The sequence below is a fragment of the Lactuca sativa genome, chromosome 6, assembly GCF_002870075.4.
Source record: "Lactuca sativa cultivar Salinas chromosome 6, Lsat_Salinas_v11, whole genome shotgun sequence".
In the NCBI taxonomy this organism is placed as follows: domain Eukaryota; kingdom Viridiplantae; phylum Streptophyta; class Magnoliopsida; order Asterales; family Asteraceae; genus Lactuca; species Lactuca sativa.
The window spans coordinates 190,299,776-190,316,946 of record NC_056628.2 but is presented as its reverse complement, the minus strand read 5'-3'; the positions used below and the strand labels follow the sequence as shown (position 1 = coordinate 190,316,946).

At 35.7% G+C, this 17,171-nt stretch overlaps 2 protein-coding genes across 2 annotated transcripts in view; both read right to left on the bottom strand.

Annotated features, from left to right (window-relative positions):
- The window catches only part of LOC111879639 (protein ZW2), a 1,092-nt gene extending 192 nt beyond the window's left edge, over window positions 1–900 (bottom strand). Inside the window, exon 1 of the mRNA XM_023876100.3 lies at window positions 1–900. This exon is cut by the window's left edge and continues 192 nt beyond it. Within this exon, the coding sequence (XP_023731868.1) occupies window positions 13–720 (708 nt within the window). The 5' untranslated portion in view covers window positions 721–900 and the 3' untranslated portion in view covers window positions 1–12.
- A 12,920-nt stretch (window positions 901–13,820) lies between these two features.
- On the bottom strand, window positions 13,821–14,474 carry LOC111879638 (protein ZW2). The gene has a single exon (XM_023876099.1). It carries the CDS (start codon window positions 14,472–14,474, stop codon window positions 13,821–13,823), a length of 654 nt encoding a protein of 217 aa, XP_023731867.1.
- Window positions 14,475–17,171: the final 2,697 nt, after the last annotated feature.

Sequence of the window (17,171 nt, the reverse complement as noted above, 5' to 3'; positions counted from 1 at the left end):
AAAATCGATTAGCTAAGTGATGGCTTTTCTTGAAAGTTCATTCTGTTTATCTCTCTCCATACCAAGTCTCCTCGACTGAAGCCAAAATTGCGAAGTTCCGGCCAAAAACCTCACTTTCTGAGCCGGAGTCAGCACCTCCAACACTTCTCCGGCGGTATGTTGCCGGAGACAGTCAGCATCTCTCATTACAGCCAGCATCGCCGCCTTCAAGTCCCCGAATGCATCTTCCATTTCAGACGCCTCCCCATCAACCAATCTCGCTTCCCTCTTCACCAAATCGGAGAACGGCTGTGCCGCAACGCTCTCTTGCACACTCGCCAGAGCCTCCGAAATCTCCCTCTCCAACCGCCGTGTCTTCTCTCTCACCACCGCAATCCTCTCATTCTGTTCTTCACTCAATTCCCCACCCACCGACTCCCTAATTAACCGAAACGCCATCGATGGTCTAAACCCAGTTGCCCATAAAAGCGTCCGCTCGAAAGAACTGAACCAAGGCGGAGAAAACATGAGAAAAACATCGGAGTCAGCTGCTTTGCTTTTCTCATCGTAGTACTCTTGGTAGTGGCACAACACCTGGTCGACCAAATGCCTCACTGAATCTTCTTCGGTTTCATTTTGAGTGGCTATCGCTACGAGCTTGTCGAGGTAGCTCCTGTGTTGAACCACCCAACCCTCAAAATATTCAGCAAATGATTCCCGAACTGATCTCTGATTATCCATTTTCAGTCCAAGGCTCAGGTCGAAGAAGAAACAATGTTCTTATATACCGAAGCATGATTAATTATTCTTAGCTGCTAAGAATCTGTTTCCGTGTATGTATTATGATTTATGTTGTGGGCGGCTGAGGGATTTGGAATATTTTTTTTCCATCCGTGTGTATTGATAAGAAGATTCAGGGAAGTAAATTAGTAATGGCGGTTTGTAAATGTCCAGCAACAGGGAAGATGAGTATATTATAAAGAAATAAAAAATAAAAATAATATTTTTATTTTCGTCATCTTTTGTTTCTTGCGATATCATATGAGTATGGTTGATTCCTTTTTGGCGAAGACAATATTAATTAGAGGTGCCACGGCAAACCCAAATTTCTCGAGGTTATAAAAAATATGATTTATTATTATTTCAAATAAATAATAATCATTTGTTGTATTTTGACTAGAATGGTCCATGTTATATCACAAAAATACAATCTCTGGAATACTGATAGGTCGTTTCATAGTTATAAAAAGTTTATTCTCCATTGATCTTCCGAAATGCTTATTCTTGCAATTCTCACACCACTTGGCTTCACTGCTACCCCCAAATTTTTTGTTGTTATGTTTAGACTTCGTGAATCTCCCTTTCTTATCGGATCTTAGAGATCCCTCCAGCTTTCTCTTCTCTTAGGTTTTCGTTCTCTCCAGACCCTTCTCACGAAGTTGAGTCCCCACATTCTTGGCTGCTCATGAAGTTCAGTAGGCACCAAGTAGGGGAATAACTTCATTTTCTTGGTGAATGCGATGACATACCCATCAACGCTCATTTTCCCCTTCTTTAGGTTCTGAAACTCATTGTTCATGTCTATCAGATATACTTACGAGCAGTACTGCATCTTAAACTACTCCAGGAACACTTCCCAAGACATCTTCATGGCTTCTCCCTATGACATTGTATCTGTCAACAACTTCCACCAACTTAAAACCCCAGTCATTAGTTGTCTGATTGCAAAGACAGTTTTCTACTTTTTGCTGCACTTGCAACTCTCAAATACCATCTCCATCTCGAAGATCCAGTCCATAATCTTTACTGGCTTTAGGCTTCTCGAAAGACTTGGTGACTTGGCACCCAAGTAGTCCTTATATTTATACCCATCCTTGTCAATCCCTTTTCCGGATCGTTCCTCCTTACCACTCGGGGTTCAGCTTGACTCACAGTTCGGCTGTAATTCCCTTCCTCCGATTGTTCCTACTCCAACTTTCATTGCACTACAGGTGCAATAGGTTTTCTTCCATTTCCCCGAAGCATACGCCTTGTCTCTTCTATTTGATTGTCTAACATTGTGTGTATCATCACCATTGTGATAGGTTCGGGTGCAGGTGCGATGATTGGTACACGACCTATCTCTCACTCAGGGTGTTGGTTTCCATGGTTGTTTCCTAATTCGCTTTTTGTCCTCATCATGTCGTTCTATACACCAAAGTGGCATTTTGTCACACCCCAAAATCGGAACGGCGGAAACGTTCTGGGGTGGATGACGTCATGTCAAGTATCACAACATATGCGGTATAGTAATCAAAGTACAATAACCATTGCATTAATAGCAATAGTTTTACATGGTTTACATTACATAGAAACATCAAAGTAATACAAGTAATAATATAGGTGCAGCTTGGTACTAAACTGTCTTCATCAAAAGCTCCGGGGATGTACCTGTCTATTGCTGACTTGAGAATACAAGTTATTTGAAAGCGAGTATCAGCATTTTTACAAATGTTGGTGAGTTCATAAGTATTTAGTGTCATTTTATTCAAATAACTTTATAAAAAGTAGTAGTTTTAGAGTCTACAGCGTATTAGAATTCTTTCTAGAAAATCCTATATTTTCTAATTAAAAGCAGTCTTCTACCAAGACTGGACAGAGTTATGTTGTAAAAAGTAGTTTTCCCTTAAACACTATCATTATCAAAATACGGGATTCGATTTTAAAGAAAGTAGGAGAATATCAGGGAAAATAACATATGCCTCAGCAGTGAAGACTGCTGACTAAGGTAAAAGGAATCATATACTCTAGGAGAGTATCGAATGAACGACACGCCTGGCTCAGTCTAACAAAAGGAGACACAAACCCTAGACGGTATCAAATGAAAGATACATCTAGCAAGGTCTAAAACAGTGAATACAGACCCTAGACAGTATCAAATGAAAGATACAGCTAGCACGGTCTAAAACAGTGTAATTTTAAGACTGTGTTTCCAGCATACAGTGTTAAACATCGTTACCTTAAGACCATGAATTATAAGGTAGCATGGAGATACTCGTAACCATAATAATCGACACTAGAGTACTTGACGCCCTGCAAGCATCGGTGTAAGTATGACATTTGTCACCCCTTGGCTTGGTAGGCCGTGGACTGTAGCTAGCAGTCAGGGTGCGGGGGTGTTAATCCCGTATAGATATATACACACAATGTCCGCTCTCCCTACCAGAGACTCTGGTTACCAACTAGACAACGGAGAAGGCCGTGTCCTGAAGATGTATCCCAAACAGTGAGTTTTGATGTAAGTGCTGGACTAGCAGTAGAGACTCATAACTGAAGCGACCGATGTAAACCTTCATGTCTATACATGTATATATGATATATAATGAATGATTAAACGACCTTCGGACGGATATCCGATCCCACCAGACCACATCCAAACGAGGAAAAGGAAATAGGGCGACTAGCCTTCCTAAGTCCTTTAAACATTATTTATATAACTATACAAGTATAGGCATGCTTTTAATGATGTGGAAGCATGGAACTAAGTAGAAGCGTTAACTAAGTAGAAGTGTTTCACGAAGTAGAAGCGTTTCTCTAAGTAAAAGTGTTAATAAAGTATAAGTGTTTACGAAGTAGTAGCATTAATAAAGTAAGAGCGGTTCGTGAAGTAGAAGCGGTAATAAAGTAGGAGCGTTTACGAAGTAGTAATATTTCTCGAAGTAGAAGCGTTTAACAAGCATAAGCGTATCATGAAGTAGGAGTGTATCACGAAGTAAAAGTGTATCACGAAGTAAAAGTGTTAACAAAGTAGTAGCATTTAACTAAGTAGGAGTATTAACTAAGTGGAAGTATAACAAAGCAGTAGTATCTTAACAAAGCAGGAGTATAAAAACATGGAAGAAAACCTTGATGAAAACTTTGGAAAACCTTTATACTTAAGAAAATCACGGCTTGGTATTCTTTTGCCAAATAAGTTTGAAAACCTTTAGAAATCCTTTAGAAGCCTTTCATAAACAAGTTTTAAATGAAAACTTTGATAAAACAATATAGGTAAAGATTTGGACAAGTAAAGACATTTTAGAAAATCATTTACAATATCATACTTGGTAAAACAGTTGACAGTGTAATAAATCCTTGTGCATGCGGGTTATCAATCACATGTGATTGATATGATAACTGGCATGCTTAAATTGTATTCCCCCCATAAAAACATGTAAAAACATTTAAAAGGTTAATTCAGAGGTATGAACTCACCTGTTGTAAGTGGATCCGACGAAGGTGCCGGTTGGGTGCTCGGTGTCAAGTAAAAACTTGAACACACTTAGTGACCTATTAACATATGGTGACATATGTTTACATACAATTAGTAAATATAATACTAATTAAACACATATACGCATCCTAAAGTGCGGAAAACACTTTGGTTAAGTGCTTGGAGTGTCCCGGGTAACATTTAAGGGTGTGTATGGCTTAGATAGGGAGTTTACTCTTCAAGAGTAAACTCTTCATAGAGTTCATGGCCCTGGGACTAACTCCCCATGAGTTTACGGTCGTAAACTCATGGTGAGGGTGTTCTAGGATGCCAAAATGTCTTATATTACTTATAGAATTATGCTAGGTCCAAAACAAAGTGTATGAATGGATTTAAGGCAACAAATGGACCAATTTAAGGAGTTTACGGCCCTAAACAAGGAGTTTACGGCCGTAAGCTCCTATGTGCATATTCCTTTGGTGTTTTAAGGTCTTGAGTGGTAGAGAATAAAGTCCTATGCATTTTTCCAAGTCAAATGAAGAGTTTAGGGCATCATTTGGGCACCTTTTAGGAGTTTACGACACATGGACCTTTCCTAGGGGGGTTTACAACCGTAAACTCCTATTTCCTTGGTTTAATTGAAGTTTAAAGCCTTTACTTCAATGGGGTTTGCTTCTAGACATTTTCCAAGGCCATAGGAGGTGTTTGAGGGCATTTCTAACACTTGAACTTGAGTTTACTCCCCATGAAGAGGAGTTTACGGCCCAAGCTTGTTCTTGGGCAGTAAACTCAAGTTTACTCCCCAAAATTTAAGTTCAAGGTGTTCTAAGCTCGAATGTGTAAGTCCACAAGTCATATCTAAGCCTTAGGGGTAGTTTAGAGGGGTTTTGGGGCTTAAAAACCCCACTTAAGGGTGTTCACGGTCCAAGAGTGTTCTTGGGCCGTAAACACATGTATTGGCCCCTAATTTATTTTTTAAACATGAATTTGCATGCTAACTAAGTTATACAACAAGTTAGGGTAGATTGCTTACTCGTTTGGGGCTCAAAACGGGCGTTTTTGGCTCGAAAATAAGTTGTAGAGAGAGAGTGTAGAGAGAGAGTGAAAAGGGTGGAAATGAACTCCACTCCCCCTTATATAGGGGCTTGAGTTGGGGCTCGGTGGAAATCTACCCGATACTGCCGTTAAACGGGGCTTTTGGTCGCACCCGATTTAGTGGTAATATTTTGACTTGGTTGAAACTAAAATTTTTCCAAGGGATTAATGAGGGTGTTTCTAATTTGTTTCAACCCTTACCAAGTCATTATAAAAGTCTCAAATTAATTAACCAATCATAAAGGTTAACGGACAGATTAATAAATCGAGGCTTATTAACGGAACGAGGGTTAAAAATGACGGAATATATTTCGGGTTGTCACACATTTTGTGTGCCGAGAAGAGAATATAGATAAGGAAGGTTTAATCGCACAATCTTCCTTATCGATCCGAATAGTTTTATGTCAGGTCTAATACCGTAATTAAAAGTTTAGAAACCTGTACACATAAAATTTCCTAACTCTAGATCAGCAACAAACCTTAAATCTAGTAATATCAATTTAGATAGGCCGCCTAAGGTATCTCAAGGCATCTTATAGCATGCAAAAGTCATTTAGCACAATAAACAAATTAGGCATCTAATCCTACAGTATGCTAGTGCTTGTGTCAGTTCAAATGTACTACCTAAAATATTATAGACACACTCCTCACGATCATCGCTTAGCATTCTAAGTTTATGTCTAGAAATCCTACAAATTCCTAGTTCGCATAAATTAATGTTCTGATACCAACTGTGACATCCTCAAATTTATGGTCATTTAAAAAAATTATTTATGCCTATTTTAAAACAACATATTTCTTTTGTTGCAAAATTGGTCCTAAAAGTATCAATTCAATGTAAGACAAGTTAATTCCTTTTGAATTCTACGGTACTCTCTTTCATTAAGAGTTATAGGATTCATCATTCGAGGGGAAGTAGACTACTCAAGAACTTCACATTTCATTTATGTCATAATTGAATACAAAATTCATAAAATTTAAATAAAAATAATTAATGAAGATGGAGTCCATGAAGTTTTTCTTGGTCTCACTAGAAAGGTGATTATGGAGTAGATCTTTTTGGAGTTTTATAGAATTTGAAAGTGAGAACTCCTTTCTTTTTCTTTTATTGGTATGCCTCCTTGAGCCAGGCATGAACTGATGGCTTCCACCATGTCAATGTGACACTCTACCACCAACTTCTATCCCTTCCTTACGTGCATCGAGAAACTTGGTGCCGAACATTTTTTTGGTAGGTGTACCTTTGGAACAAACGACGAATCTGTTTAAGGAAATCGAGTCTAACATGAGCCACATCCACTACATTTATTACTAACGTTTTCTATTGTTGATTATTCGATTAAAAAAGGGTGCCAAGAACTAACAATCTTAAATAGATAATGGCCAATCATGCTGAACAACCTGAAAAAATTTATATTCTGAACTTCAAGAGGTGGCAACAGAAAATGTTATTCTACTTGACCAATTTGAACTTGGCTTGGTTCCTAACAGATACTACTCCTGTAATTGTTGAGGGACGGACTGATGCTCATCTTATACAAAAAGGAAGTTAAGAATCAACTAAATAAGAAAATCAAGGTAGTTAGAAGTGATAAGGGTGGAGAATATGTTTCTCAATATGCTGAAATTTGTTCGCAAAATGGAATTCGTCATGAATTCACATCACCCTATTCACCTCAATCTAATGGCATTGTTGAAAGAAAGAACCGTACCTTGAAAGAGATGGTTAATGTCATGCTAATTAGTTTACGTGAAACTATTCAATGCAGGGGAAGTTATTTTTTTGGTCTATCTTTTAAATAAGATAGTTAGCAAAGAAAAGGATGAAACATCATATGAACTTTGGATGAGAAGAAAGCCATCATATAAGTACTTACGAGTGTGGGGGTGCCTAGCCAAAGTTGTTGTACCACCACCAAAGGTACAAAAGTTAGGTCCTAAAACAGTGGATTGTGTATTCATTGGATATACACAAAATAGTAGTGCTCATCATTTTCTTGTGCATAATTCTAAGAATCCTGAGATACAGAAGAATACAATAATGGAATCAAGGAATGCTTCATTCTTTAAAGATGTATTTCCATGTTTAAACAAGGAGGTTTAAAGCCCATCTTTACCAAATAACAAAGTTGTTTGGGAGGATGAACAAGCTCAATCCGAGGAAGAAGAGATAGAACTTAGAAGAAGTAAGAGGGCTAGAGTTGAAAAATCATTTGGTGACGATTTTTACACCTATGTGGTGGAAAGTGAACCTAAGACCTACCAAGATGCGATTACTTCTTCTGAGGGACCTCAATGGAAAGAAGCCATAAAAAATGAGGTAGAATATATCTTACAAAATCATATGTGGGAGCTTGTAGATCTACCTACAGGTAGCAAGCCACTTCGTTACCGTTGGAACTTTAAGAGAAAGATGAAAGCCGATGGTAGTATTGATAAATACAAGGCAAGATTGGTAATCAAAGGGTATAGACAAAAGGAAGTTCTAGATTAATTTGATATGTAACGCATGTGTTTCTGGGCTTGTCATTAATGTTGATATAATAGTGTAGGTTAACCTTTGTAAACCGTTTTGAAATAATAGAAGTGTATTATTTGAGTATTATGCGTTTTGTGCTTAATTGCTTAATTATGTGATTTGATTAATTAAGAATAAAAAAATAAGTGTCAAAATTTAAGTGTAAAATAAACTCGATATCTTTACATAAAGTTGTAGTGGCCGAAACGAGGTTTCCGAATACATATAGAACGCCCACATCTGACTTCGTATGAGGAAGTTATGATTTTCTGAAGTTTCGACTTAGCAATATGCAGCCCGAATACTCGATTTGAGATCGAGCGGTTTTTAGCCGAAACAATCTAAACGAGAATCGAAGATCTCGTTAGTGGTAGCGAAGCGATAAAAAGATAGGCGAGAATGGATGTCGGATAAAGAAGTTATGAATTTATAACGACGTTTTCTTGTCCCGACCTACTAAAAATAAATAATAAAAATAAATTCAGAATTAGCCGACGGAGTCTAAACTAAAGTTGTAGAGCATAGTCTCACCTACGCGTGGATATAAAGAACGTCGAAAACGGAGTTCGTATAAAGAAGATATGAATTTCCGAAGTTTTTAAATAATTAATATTTATTATTTAAACTTTAATTCGGATAATATCCGAAGGGGTCTTTGATCTTATCTGAAGTACGCCCAGCGTACTGGCGTACGCCCAGCGTACTGCGAAGCATGACGAAGCCTCGCACTCGGGTGCTCCGATGACGCATGCAGTGACGACTTCGGAGGAGTTCGCCCCGCGTAAACGAGTACGCCCAGCGTATTGCGAGACCTTAGCCTCCTATAAAAGGGCATGCGAGGGCAGCCTAATTCTTTTGCCAATTTCTTACTTTCTCTCTAGTTTTTGCCTCGATTTACGTGCCAATTATACCCCGAAGCCCCGGTAATATTCCCGAGCCCCGAAGCAAGTCCCGAAGCCCCGAAGATCCCGAGAAGTGCGAATCCCGAGCCGAAGCTCTGCCCGCGAGGAGCCCGGTTTTTGTGAAGATCTTCCAGATCTACCGAAGAATACTATTTCTGCAAGTCGTAGTGTTGTCCGATCATCTTCTGATCAAGTGAGTATGTAGTTACTTTCTTCTAACGCATAATTATGAAGTGTTTTATATAAAATACGTGTTATGTGTATATCTTGTTGTTATATGTGTGAATGTATATTCACTTTCTTCTATCTCATAGATCTGATTTATTCTCTATGAAATACGTGTTATGTGAGTGTGCCTCATCTGTTATGTGGAATATGTATTGAATGAGAATGTTATACAGGTTTTAAACTATGTATAAAAATATATATTTTTATCTACTAATATGTTGGGTAGAACATGGGTAGATAGTTGTTATATGTGTTTTATATAAAATACGTGTTATGTGTATATCTTGTTGTTATATGTGTGAATGTATATTCACTTTCTTCTATCTCATAGATCTGATTTATTCTCTATGAAATACGTGTTATGTGAGTGTGCCTCATCTATTATGAAGTGTTTTATATAAAATACGTGTTATGTGTATATCTTGTTGTTATATGTGTGAATGTATATTCACTTTCTTCTATCTCATAGATCTGATTTATTCTCTATGAAATACGTGTTATGTGAGTGTGCCTCATCTGTTATGTGGAATATGTATTGAATGAGAATGTTATACAGGTTTTAAACTATGTATAAAAATATATATTTTTATCTACTAATATGTTGGGTAGAACATGGGTAGATAGTTGATGTGTGATAAACAGATGAGAGGCCTCGATGTTGTTGTTGTTGATCTAGTTATTCAGCGGAGTATGGATAACGACCATAGACTCTTTCTAGACAGTCCTGTGGAACGCTAGCAGGTTCATAACCTGTAGGTGTTGTGAACGATGTGTTCACCGGTGTACTCTATCCCCCTCATGGTTGCCTTTAGGATATCTATTGTTGAGGAAACCCTTAGCAGTAATGGCTGTCCCGATGAAAATCCTAGATTAGGTCCCTTGAGATAGATGTTGTTTTAGGGACATAAAGTGAGGATAACGGGAATGGGTAATCGGGTTATTGTTGGTTGGTGAAATTAAATATAATTATTTATTGTGGGTTGAAAACCCTATATGCTCACCAAGCTCCCAAGCCTGACCCACTCAGTTTATTCGTATTACAGGTAGTGGCGCGAGGGCATTAGATGGATGAATCATCAAGTTGTTTTGTTTACAAGTCTGTATATGTATATATTTGTTGAATGACTTGTAATGTTATCGTTTATGCTTTATGGTCTGTATCGGAACATGACATCCCGAATTTTGATTATATAATGAAAATGCACCTCTTGATGAAATGCTTTGATAAATATTATTTTATCATTTGTTTTGGGAACAAATTCCGCAACTCTTTTAAATCAAAAGGATTTACTCTGAAATTATTTTAAAAAACATAAATGAAATCGGTCTTTTCTGGCCGAGATTTTGGGGATGTCACATGATACGTATTCGCAAGTAACACGAATAACATCCATTAGATTAGTGCTTGCCATTACAGCTATTAGAAACCTCCAAGTTCATCGAATGGATGTGAGAACTGCTTTTCTAAATGGGTAGTTGGAAGAAGAAATTTATATGGAGCAATATGAGGGATTCGTTGCCTTGGGATAGGAAAACAAGGTTTGTAAACTTGTTAAGTCTCTATATGGATTAAAACAAGCTCCAAAACAATGACATCAAAAATTTGATCAAGTCATGGTGGAAAGTGGTTTTAGAATCAATGACTGTGATAAGTATATCTAAGTGAAAAGAACTACTCATGGTTATGTCATCTTGTGCTTATAAGTTGATGATATGCTTATCATTGGCAGTGATGACAAGACGATAATATCAACGAAGGATATGTTGAAATCCAAATTCGACATGAAATATATGGATTTAGCGGACGTGATTCTTGGAGTCAAGATCATAAGAACCCATAATGGTTTGTTTAAAGTCAAACACACTATGTGGATAAGATTCTTGAAAAAATTGCTAAGGGATATAGAGGTGATAGTGTTAATCAAGTGGAATATTCAAGAATCATTGCCATTCTGATGTATCTAATGAGTCGTATTAGACCTGACTTAGCATATTTTGTGAGTAGACTAAGTAGATATACTAGTAAACCTAGTTCTGAACACTGGGAGAGTATTACTAGGCTGTTAAGATATGTAAGATACACACATGAATATGGACTACATTATGGCAGACATCCAGTTGTTATCAAAGGGTAAAATGATGTAAATTGGTAATTTGACATAAAAGATTCCATATCTACAAGCGGATATGTGTTTTCACTTGGAGGTGCTGTTATAGCTTAGAAATTGTACAAGTAAATAGTTATATCTAGATCTACGAGGGAATCTAAATTTATCAACTTGGATATTTGTGCTGAAGGAGCGGAGTGTCTACTTCAATTTGTATAGGACATTCATGAATGGCCAAAGCCGATTACGGTCATATTTTTACATTGTGATAACAAATCAGCAATTGGTAGAGGTCAAAGTTCAATGTATAATGGGAAATCAAGGAACATTAGACGTAGACATAAAACGATACGACAACTAATCTCCACAGGGGTTATCATGGTTGATTGGGTGAAGACAAAGGATAACATTGCAGATCCGCTTACAAAAGGCTTTAGTAGAGATGTAGTTTATAAGTCGTCAATAGGAATGTGACTAAAACCCTTAAATGAATAAATTCATATGAAGGAAACCTTACCTAGAAGAGATCCCATGATCTAGGTTCAAAAGGACAACCTAGTTGTATGAAAGAGGCAGGTCCCTGTGGGGGAGTTAGCATTACTTCCTAGTCCATTCCTATATGTAGTGACAAACGAGGGTTAACATATGGTTTTTAATGATTTTTTGAAATCACCTATCTGAGAGAAAAGTAGGGTCGCTTCAAAGGGAATTGTGGGGGCTCAATTCCTAAAACTCTTGTAGAACCAGGTTAGTATTCATGACCAAAAACGAACATGTCTATGAGGGTATGACTTTGTCAGGGAGAGTCCTATGAGAATTATATTTTCATCCACACAAATGCCAGCTCAATTCAAAGATTCGAGATCTACTGACTGCTAGGAGATTAAGTATAAGTCTTAAAGGAGGGTTCAAAGGGTAACACCTACCTATCCTATGTAGGATTCAATTGTTGAAAGTTTTGTATGGAAATTTGATGTGTAGAGATCGATCTCCATTCATGTAGGGGATTGTAGGGAATTTTAGTATAAATATTTATATTGTTACTAAATTTAGACATATAGAAATATATACATATGTTGTATATAAAATTAACGCTAAGTGGATTTGTATTCTACTCTGTGAGAGCTTCAAAATGATATAATGTGTGTCCAAAATGAAGTATATGTGAATAAGATATCGATACTCAAAGTTGGGTATTTGAGAATAAAAATCAGCAAGTGATGTGGGTTTGGGAATGAATCTCACATTGGTAGAAACTATAACGAGTTTATAAGCTTGAATGTATTATAGGCTTACAAGCTTGTACATATGGTTTTACTCAAACTCATACCCACACGCAAGGGGGTGTGAAACTTGGATTACTTAGGACAAATTCACCGAACTTATACGTGGACGCAACCTGCAAACACGAATACAGTTCCAAAAACTCAAGCTCCCGTAACCCTCGTCTTTGCTAAACTTGATGGTTTTGGTCATTGTTTTTGAATTTTTGTAACTTATGCATTGAATGACGTTTATTGGCACAATCAATTCCTTAATGACGAATTAATTTCTTGTTGGTACATAAACCAATACAAAAGCAGACCATCACTACCTCGTTCGACGCACATGAAAATAAGCATCTTCTTCCTCCTTTTCTCTACAACTATTTCTGGCAACTCTTTTAGGCAAGTAGCTACGTCCGATAATATACACTGTTTCGGCTGGTGTACTTTGGGAACAAGCGATGAATCTGTTTAAGGGAATCGAGTCCAACTCGAGCCTCAACCATGGTTTTAGAACTCGTTACTCGGTACTTGTTCAGCCAACTACCAAATAAACTATTAAGTAGCGAGTACTCGAGAGTACTCAGAAGTATTTGGATTCGGTAATTCATGTAGAAATATTTTTAGGGAAATTATATATGACAAAATCATAAGTTAAAACCATAAGTTGATTGATATATGTAACAAAATTAGATACATGTGAATACACAAAAACTGAAAAACACACAATTGTCTCAATTCGTGAATAATTACTGAAAATTTAAGATATATATATATATATATATATATATATATATATATATATATATATAATCACATGTATGTGCTAAATAATAAATCATTAAGTATATTATACGTATTAATCATGTAATTGGTCGAGTTTTACAACACTGCTCGTTTCAGTAAGAAGCGGATCGGGGAGTACTCGGATTCTACAATTCGTCTCGACAAAGGGCTGGTAGGGAGTACTCGAATTAGTAATCGACCAACTCGGCGAGTTTACAACACTGACTTCAACCACTGCATTTATTACTAATGTGCTTCCTTGTTGATATTAGATTCAGAAACGGAGCAAAGGGTTTTTCGATTTAATTTACGTAGGTTGTTTTTAAAAAGTTGTCGATTTCTAATTGGTTAAAAACTCATGATATGTAATTATAAAAAGGTTTTATTATTCTAAGAAAATATGAATGAAAAAGAACACTTTATCACATTGATATATTGAAAAATAACTACAAAAATTATAAAAACCGACATAACTCAATTAAAACACAATTGTGATAAGTCTAACAACATTTACATTTATAGACTCATTGCTTTTCAATAAACTTATGGTGTATGAGTATGAGATGTGGATAATATCAATACAAAATATAACTATTCATCAACTTGTTCAATACAAAATCAATGATACATGTTGCCTTAAAAGTTAAAACCAGATTCAGATCATATAATTAAAGAGTAACATTTTTATTCCATAAATGAAAGAGTGTGTTATACTTCCATCTGCAACCCGATCCGCCTAGCTCGAATACGAAATTCCCCAACAGCAGCAAAAAACTTCACCCTCTGCATCACCTCCAAAACCTCCAAGATCTCCACCACCGTCACCACCCTTAAACCATCCGCCTCCACCATCACCACCCTCATCGCCTCCTTCAACTCCTTCATAGCATCATCCAGCTCCGACACCTGCCCATCCACCAACCTCTCCGTCCTATTCACCAACCCATACAACGGCGCCGCTGCTAAACTCTCCTGTACCGTCGCCATCGCCTCCCCTATCTCCGACTCCTTCCTCGCCGCTTCCACCCTCACCGTCTCCACCCTCCTCGCCTGCTCCGTCGTCAGATTCAGATCGCTAAGGAACCGGAAGAACAACGACGGTGGGAATTCGCTCACCCAGAACAATGCTTTCTCGAAAGAGGTGTACCACGGCGGAGAGCATATGAGAAAAACGTCTTTATCGATTGCGATTGATTTTTGTTCATAGTATAGGCGGTAATGTTCGGCGGCTTGTTCCACCAATTTACTGAGATCTTCTTCTTTGACATTGGCGACGGTGGATAACTGGTCTTGGAGGCGCTGGTGACGGAGAAGCCAACCGTCGTAAAACGCCGTGAATGTTTGAAGAGCGTTGGTGGCCATTGTCGGTTGTCGGTTCTCTGTTGGTATACACACACCTATATTATCTATTTGTTTACGTGGATGAGATATATGAATTAATAATTAATTAAATTATATTTATTTATATTATATAAGTATTTTTTTTATTCTTCTTAACGACAAAGAAAATGTTGCCGCGTATTGGACTCGGTGTCCTTGCAACAAAAGATAAAAAAATGTTTTTTTTTATAGATTTCAATATCACTTTATTTAATTATTATTGTTATAAAAGCGTTGGACAAAATTAATTATATATTTTTTAAATATGTAAGATATTATAAAACATAAATATTAAAAGCTCGAAAAAGTTATAAAAAAATTATTTGAAATAGTTATTGGATTATGAGATTTTTGTTTAACATAAAAAATAAAAAAATAATAAAAATCTTAAATATCGAGATAATTCATGATCGAATTTACCGAACTCTTATATTGAAATGCAAAAGTTAAGTAGACAAAAGTATTATATTGAAAGAAGGGAAACGAGGAAGGGCAAGATCTAACTATTTAAAGGAGATATAGTTTTTTTATAAAAGAGCGGCGTGTTATCTTTTAGAAATAAAATATAAAATGTTAGTATATACTATATTATAATAACGATGAAAAATAAAATATTTGCTCTTATATAAGGATAAATTGCTGCATGTCGATAAATCAATTGTCATGCATGAGTCATGGAATCATGATCGATCTAGTCTAAATTATGATGGGCCAAATAAGAAGCTAACAAAATAAGTTACCAGCTAAACTTTTAACAATATGGCCCAAAGCCCAAACAATCAAGAAACTATTTGGTTAGTTGTTTTAAAATAGTCAACAAACATTCCAATATCTACTCATTAGGTTTACTAAAGCTGGAAACTTAAAAAAGAAAAAAAGATAGATAATTTAAAAAGTTAAATTTTATAAAGATAAACTAGTAAACCTACTAATTAGATTAAGGCAAATGTCAATATCTAAAGACACGATTAAAAAAATTAATGAATTTCATATGTCATGATTTTATGAATAGAAAGATAGATATAAACAAAATTAGATTGATAATTGTTTTTTCATATATATTTTTATATAAAAGTAATTTTCATTAGGATTAATTGGTTACTTTTATTTTTGTAAGTTCGAGAACAATCTTAATTGTTATTTATTTTTCAATATTTATTACTTTTGTAAGTGAGAGAACAATCATTATAATAATTTACTTTTCAATCTTCTTTTGGTTAAATTATTTTATTTGTATAATTTTAGTGATAAGAAGTACTTCGTATTTGTTTAATAATTGAAATTCATATCAAATATGTAGGGTTATTCATTATACAATAAAATCGAATTGTCCAATTGAACAATTTAGATTGAACTATATCGTTCGGATATTCATATTTATTTTTTATTGAATTTAACAAAAACCGAATTGTCATTTTGGATTTTATATTGGTTTTGGTTATTAAATTAAGAACCAAATAGTCTAAACAAACCAAATAACAATTATTAATCTACATATTTATTATTATTTTTAATGTGTAACTTTAATTTCTTATGAATTTATTAGTAATGTCTGTTTCATTTATATTAGAAGGCATGTCTCCCGAAAAGCCTTATATATATATATATATATATATATATATATATATATATATATATATATATATATATATATATATATATATATATATATATATATATATATTAAAGCTCATTGAGTTTAGCGATAATAACCTTTAGTGTCTTTAGGTTTTTGTTATAATTCTTTAGCTACTTTGACACTTTTAGTCCCTACAGTCAAAACTTTTACATTTTGGCATAGAAAACATAAAAAATGTCCCTGGGCGAAGCCCGAGCTTTCCTCATAGTTAATATAAATTACAATGTACAGCCACACAATATGCTTATATTTCTTTTATTAGAGTTCACTAAACTAATAAATATCTATATTTTTTGGATTTATTTGTTGCATTTTATGCACCTTTTTAGCATGTTTAATACGTTCTCATGTATTGCATTTCAATAATAAACTGTGCATTTTATTTGATTTCAGGACGAAGTTTGGTACACTTGATTTCTACATTGTTTTATGTCATTTCAAATAGTTATGGAGGTTGGAGGTGATTTGGAATGGGAAAAGGGGCCTGGAGCAGATTTTCAGAATTTTAGGAGCAGAAACAAAGAAATTGAGATTTTGTCACAGAAGGCCTCACACGGGTTGTGTGAGTTTGTGCTTCAAAATTGACACGGGGCATGTCACACCTGACACATGTCGTGTCAACAAAGCACAGCTTGGTACAGGGTCGTGTGCATGAATATTTTGGCCATCTTTTAGCAATTAACATTGAATCATAATTAGAAGAAGGCAATGATATTTTAAGTCACACGGGGTCGACTCATGTAAGCATATTTGACACGGGTTCATGTCAAACGCTTAACCACCTTTTAGTAGTTTTCTTTTATGACCAATTTCGAGATTTTTGGCCATTCTAGACATTATCTCTCATTCCAGGCGACCAAGGGGTGGTTTTTGAAAGAGGTTTTAGCTGTTAACTTTGAAGAGATCATTTGGAAACATTTTAATTCATCTTTGTAAGCCACTTTAGTACTTTAATTTCATTTGTAGACTTGTTGATTTTTTTATTCATGTGTGGCTAGAACCATAGGTTTTCAAATTATAATCGACTTCCCGTTTGTGGT

What these genes read in the sequence shown, in the direction of transcription:
- LOC111879638 (XM_023876099.1), bottom strand. Translation starts at nt 14,474, where the DNA reads ATGGCCACCAACGCTCTTCAAACATTCACGGCGTTTTACGACGGTTGG.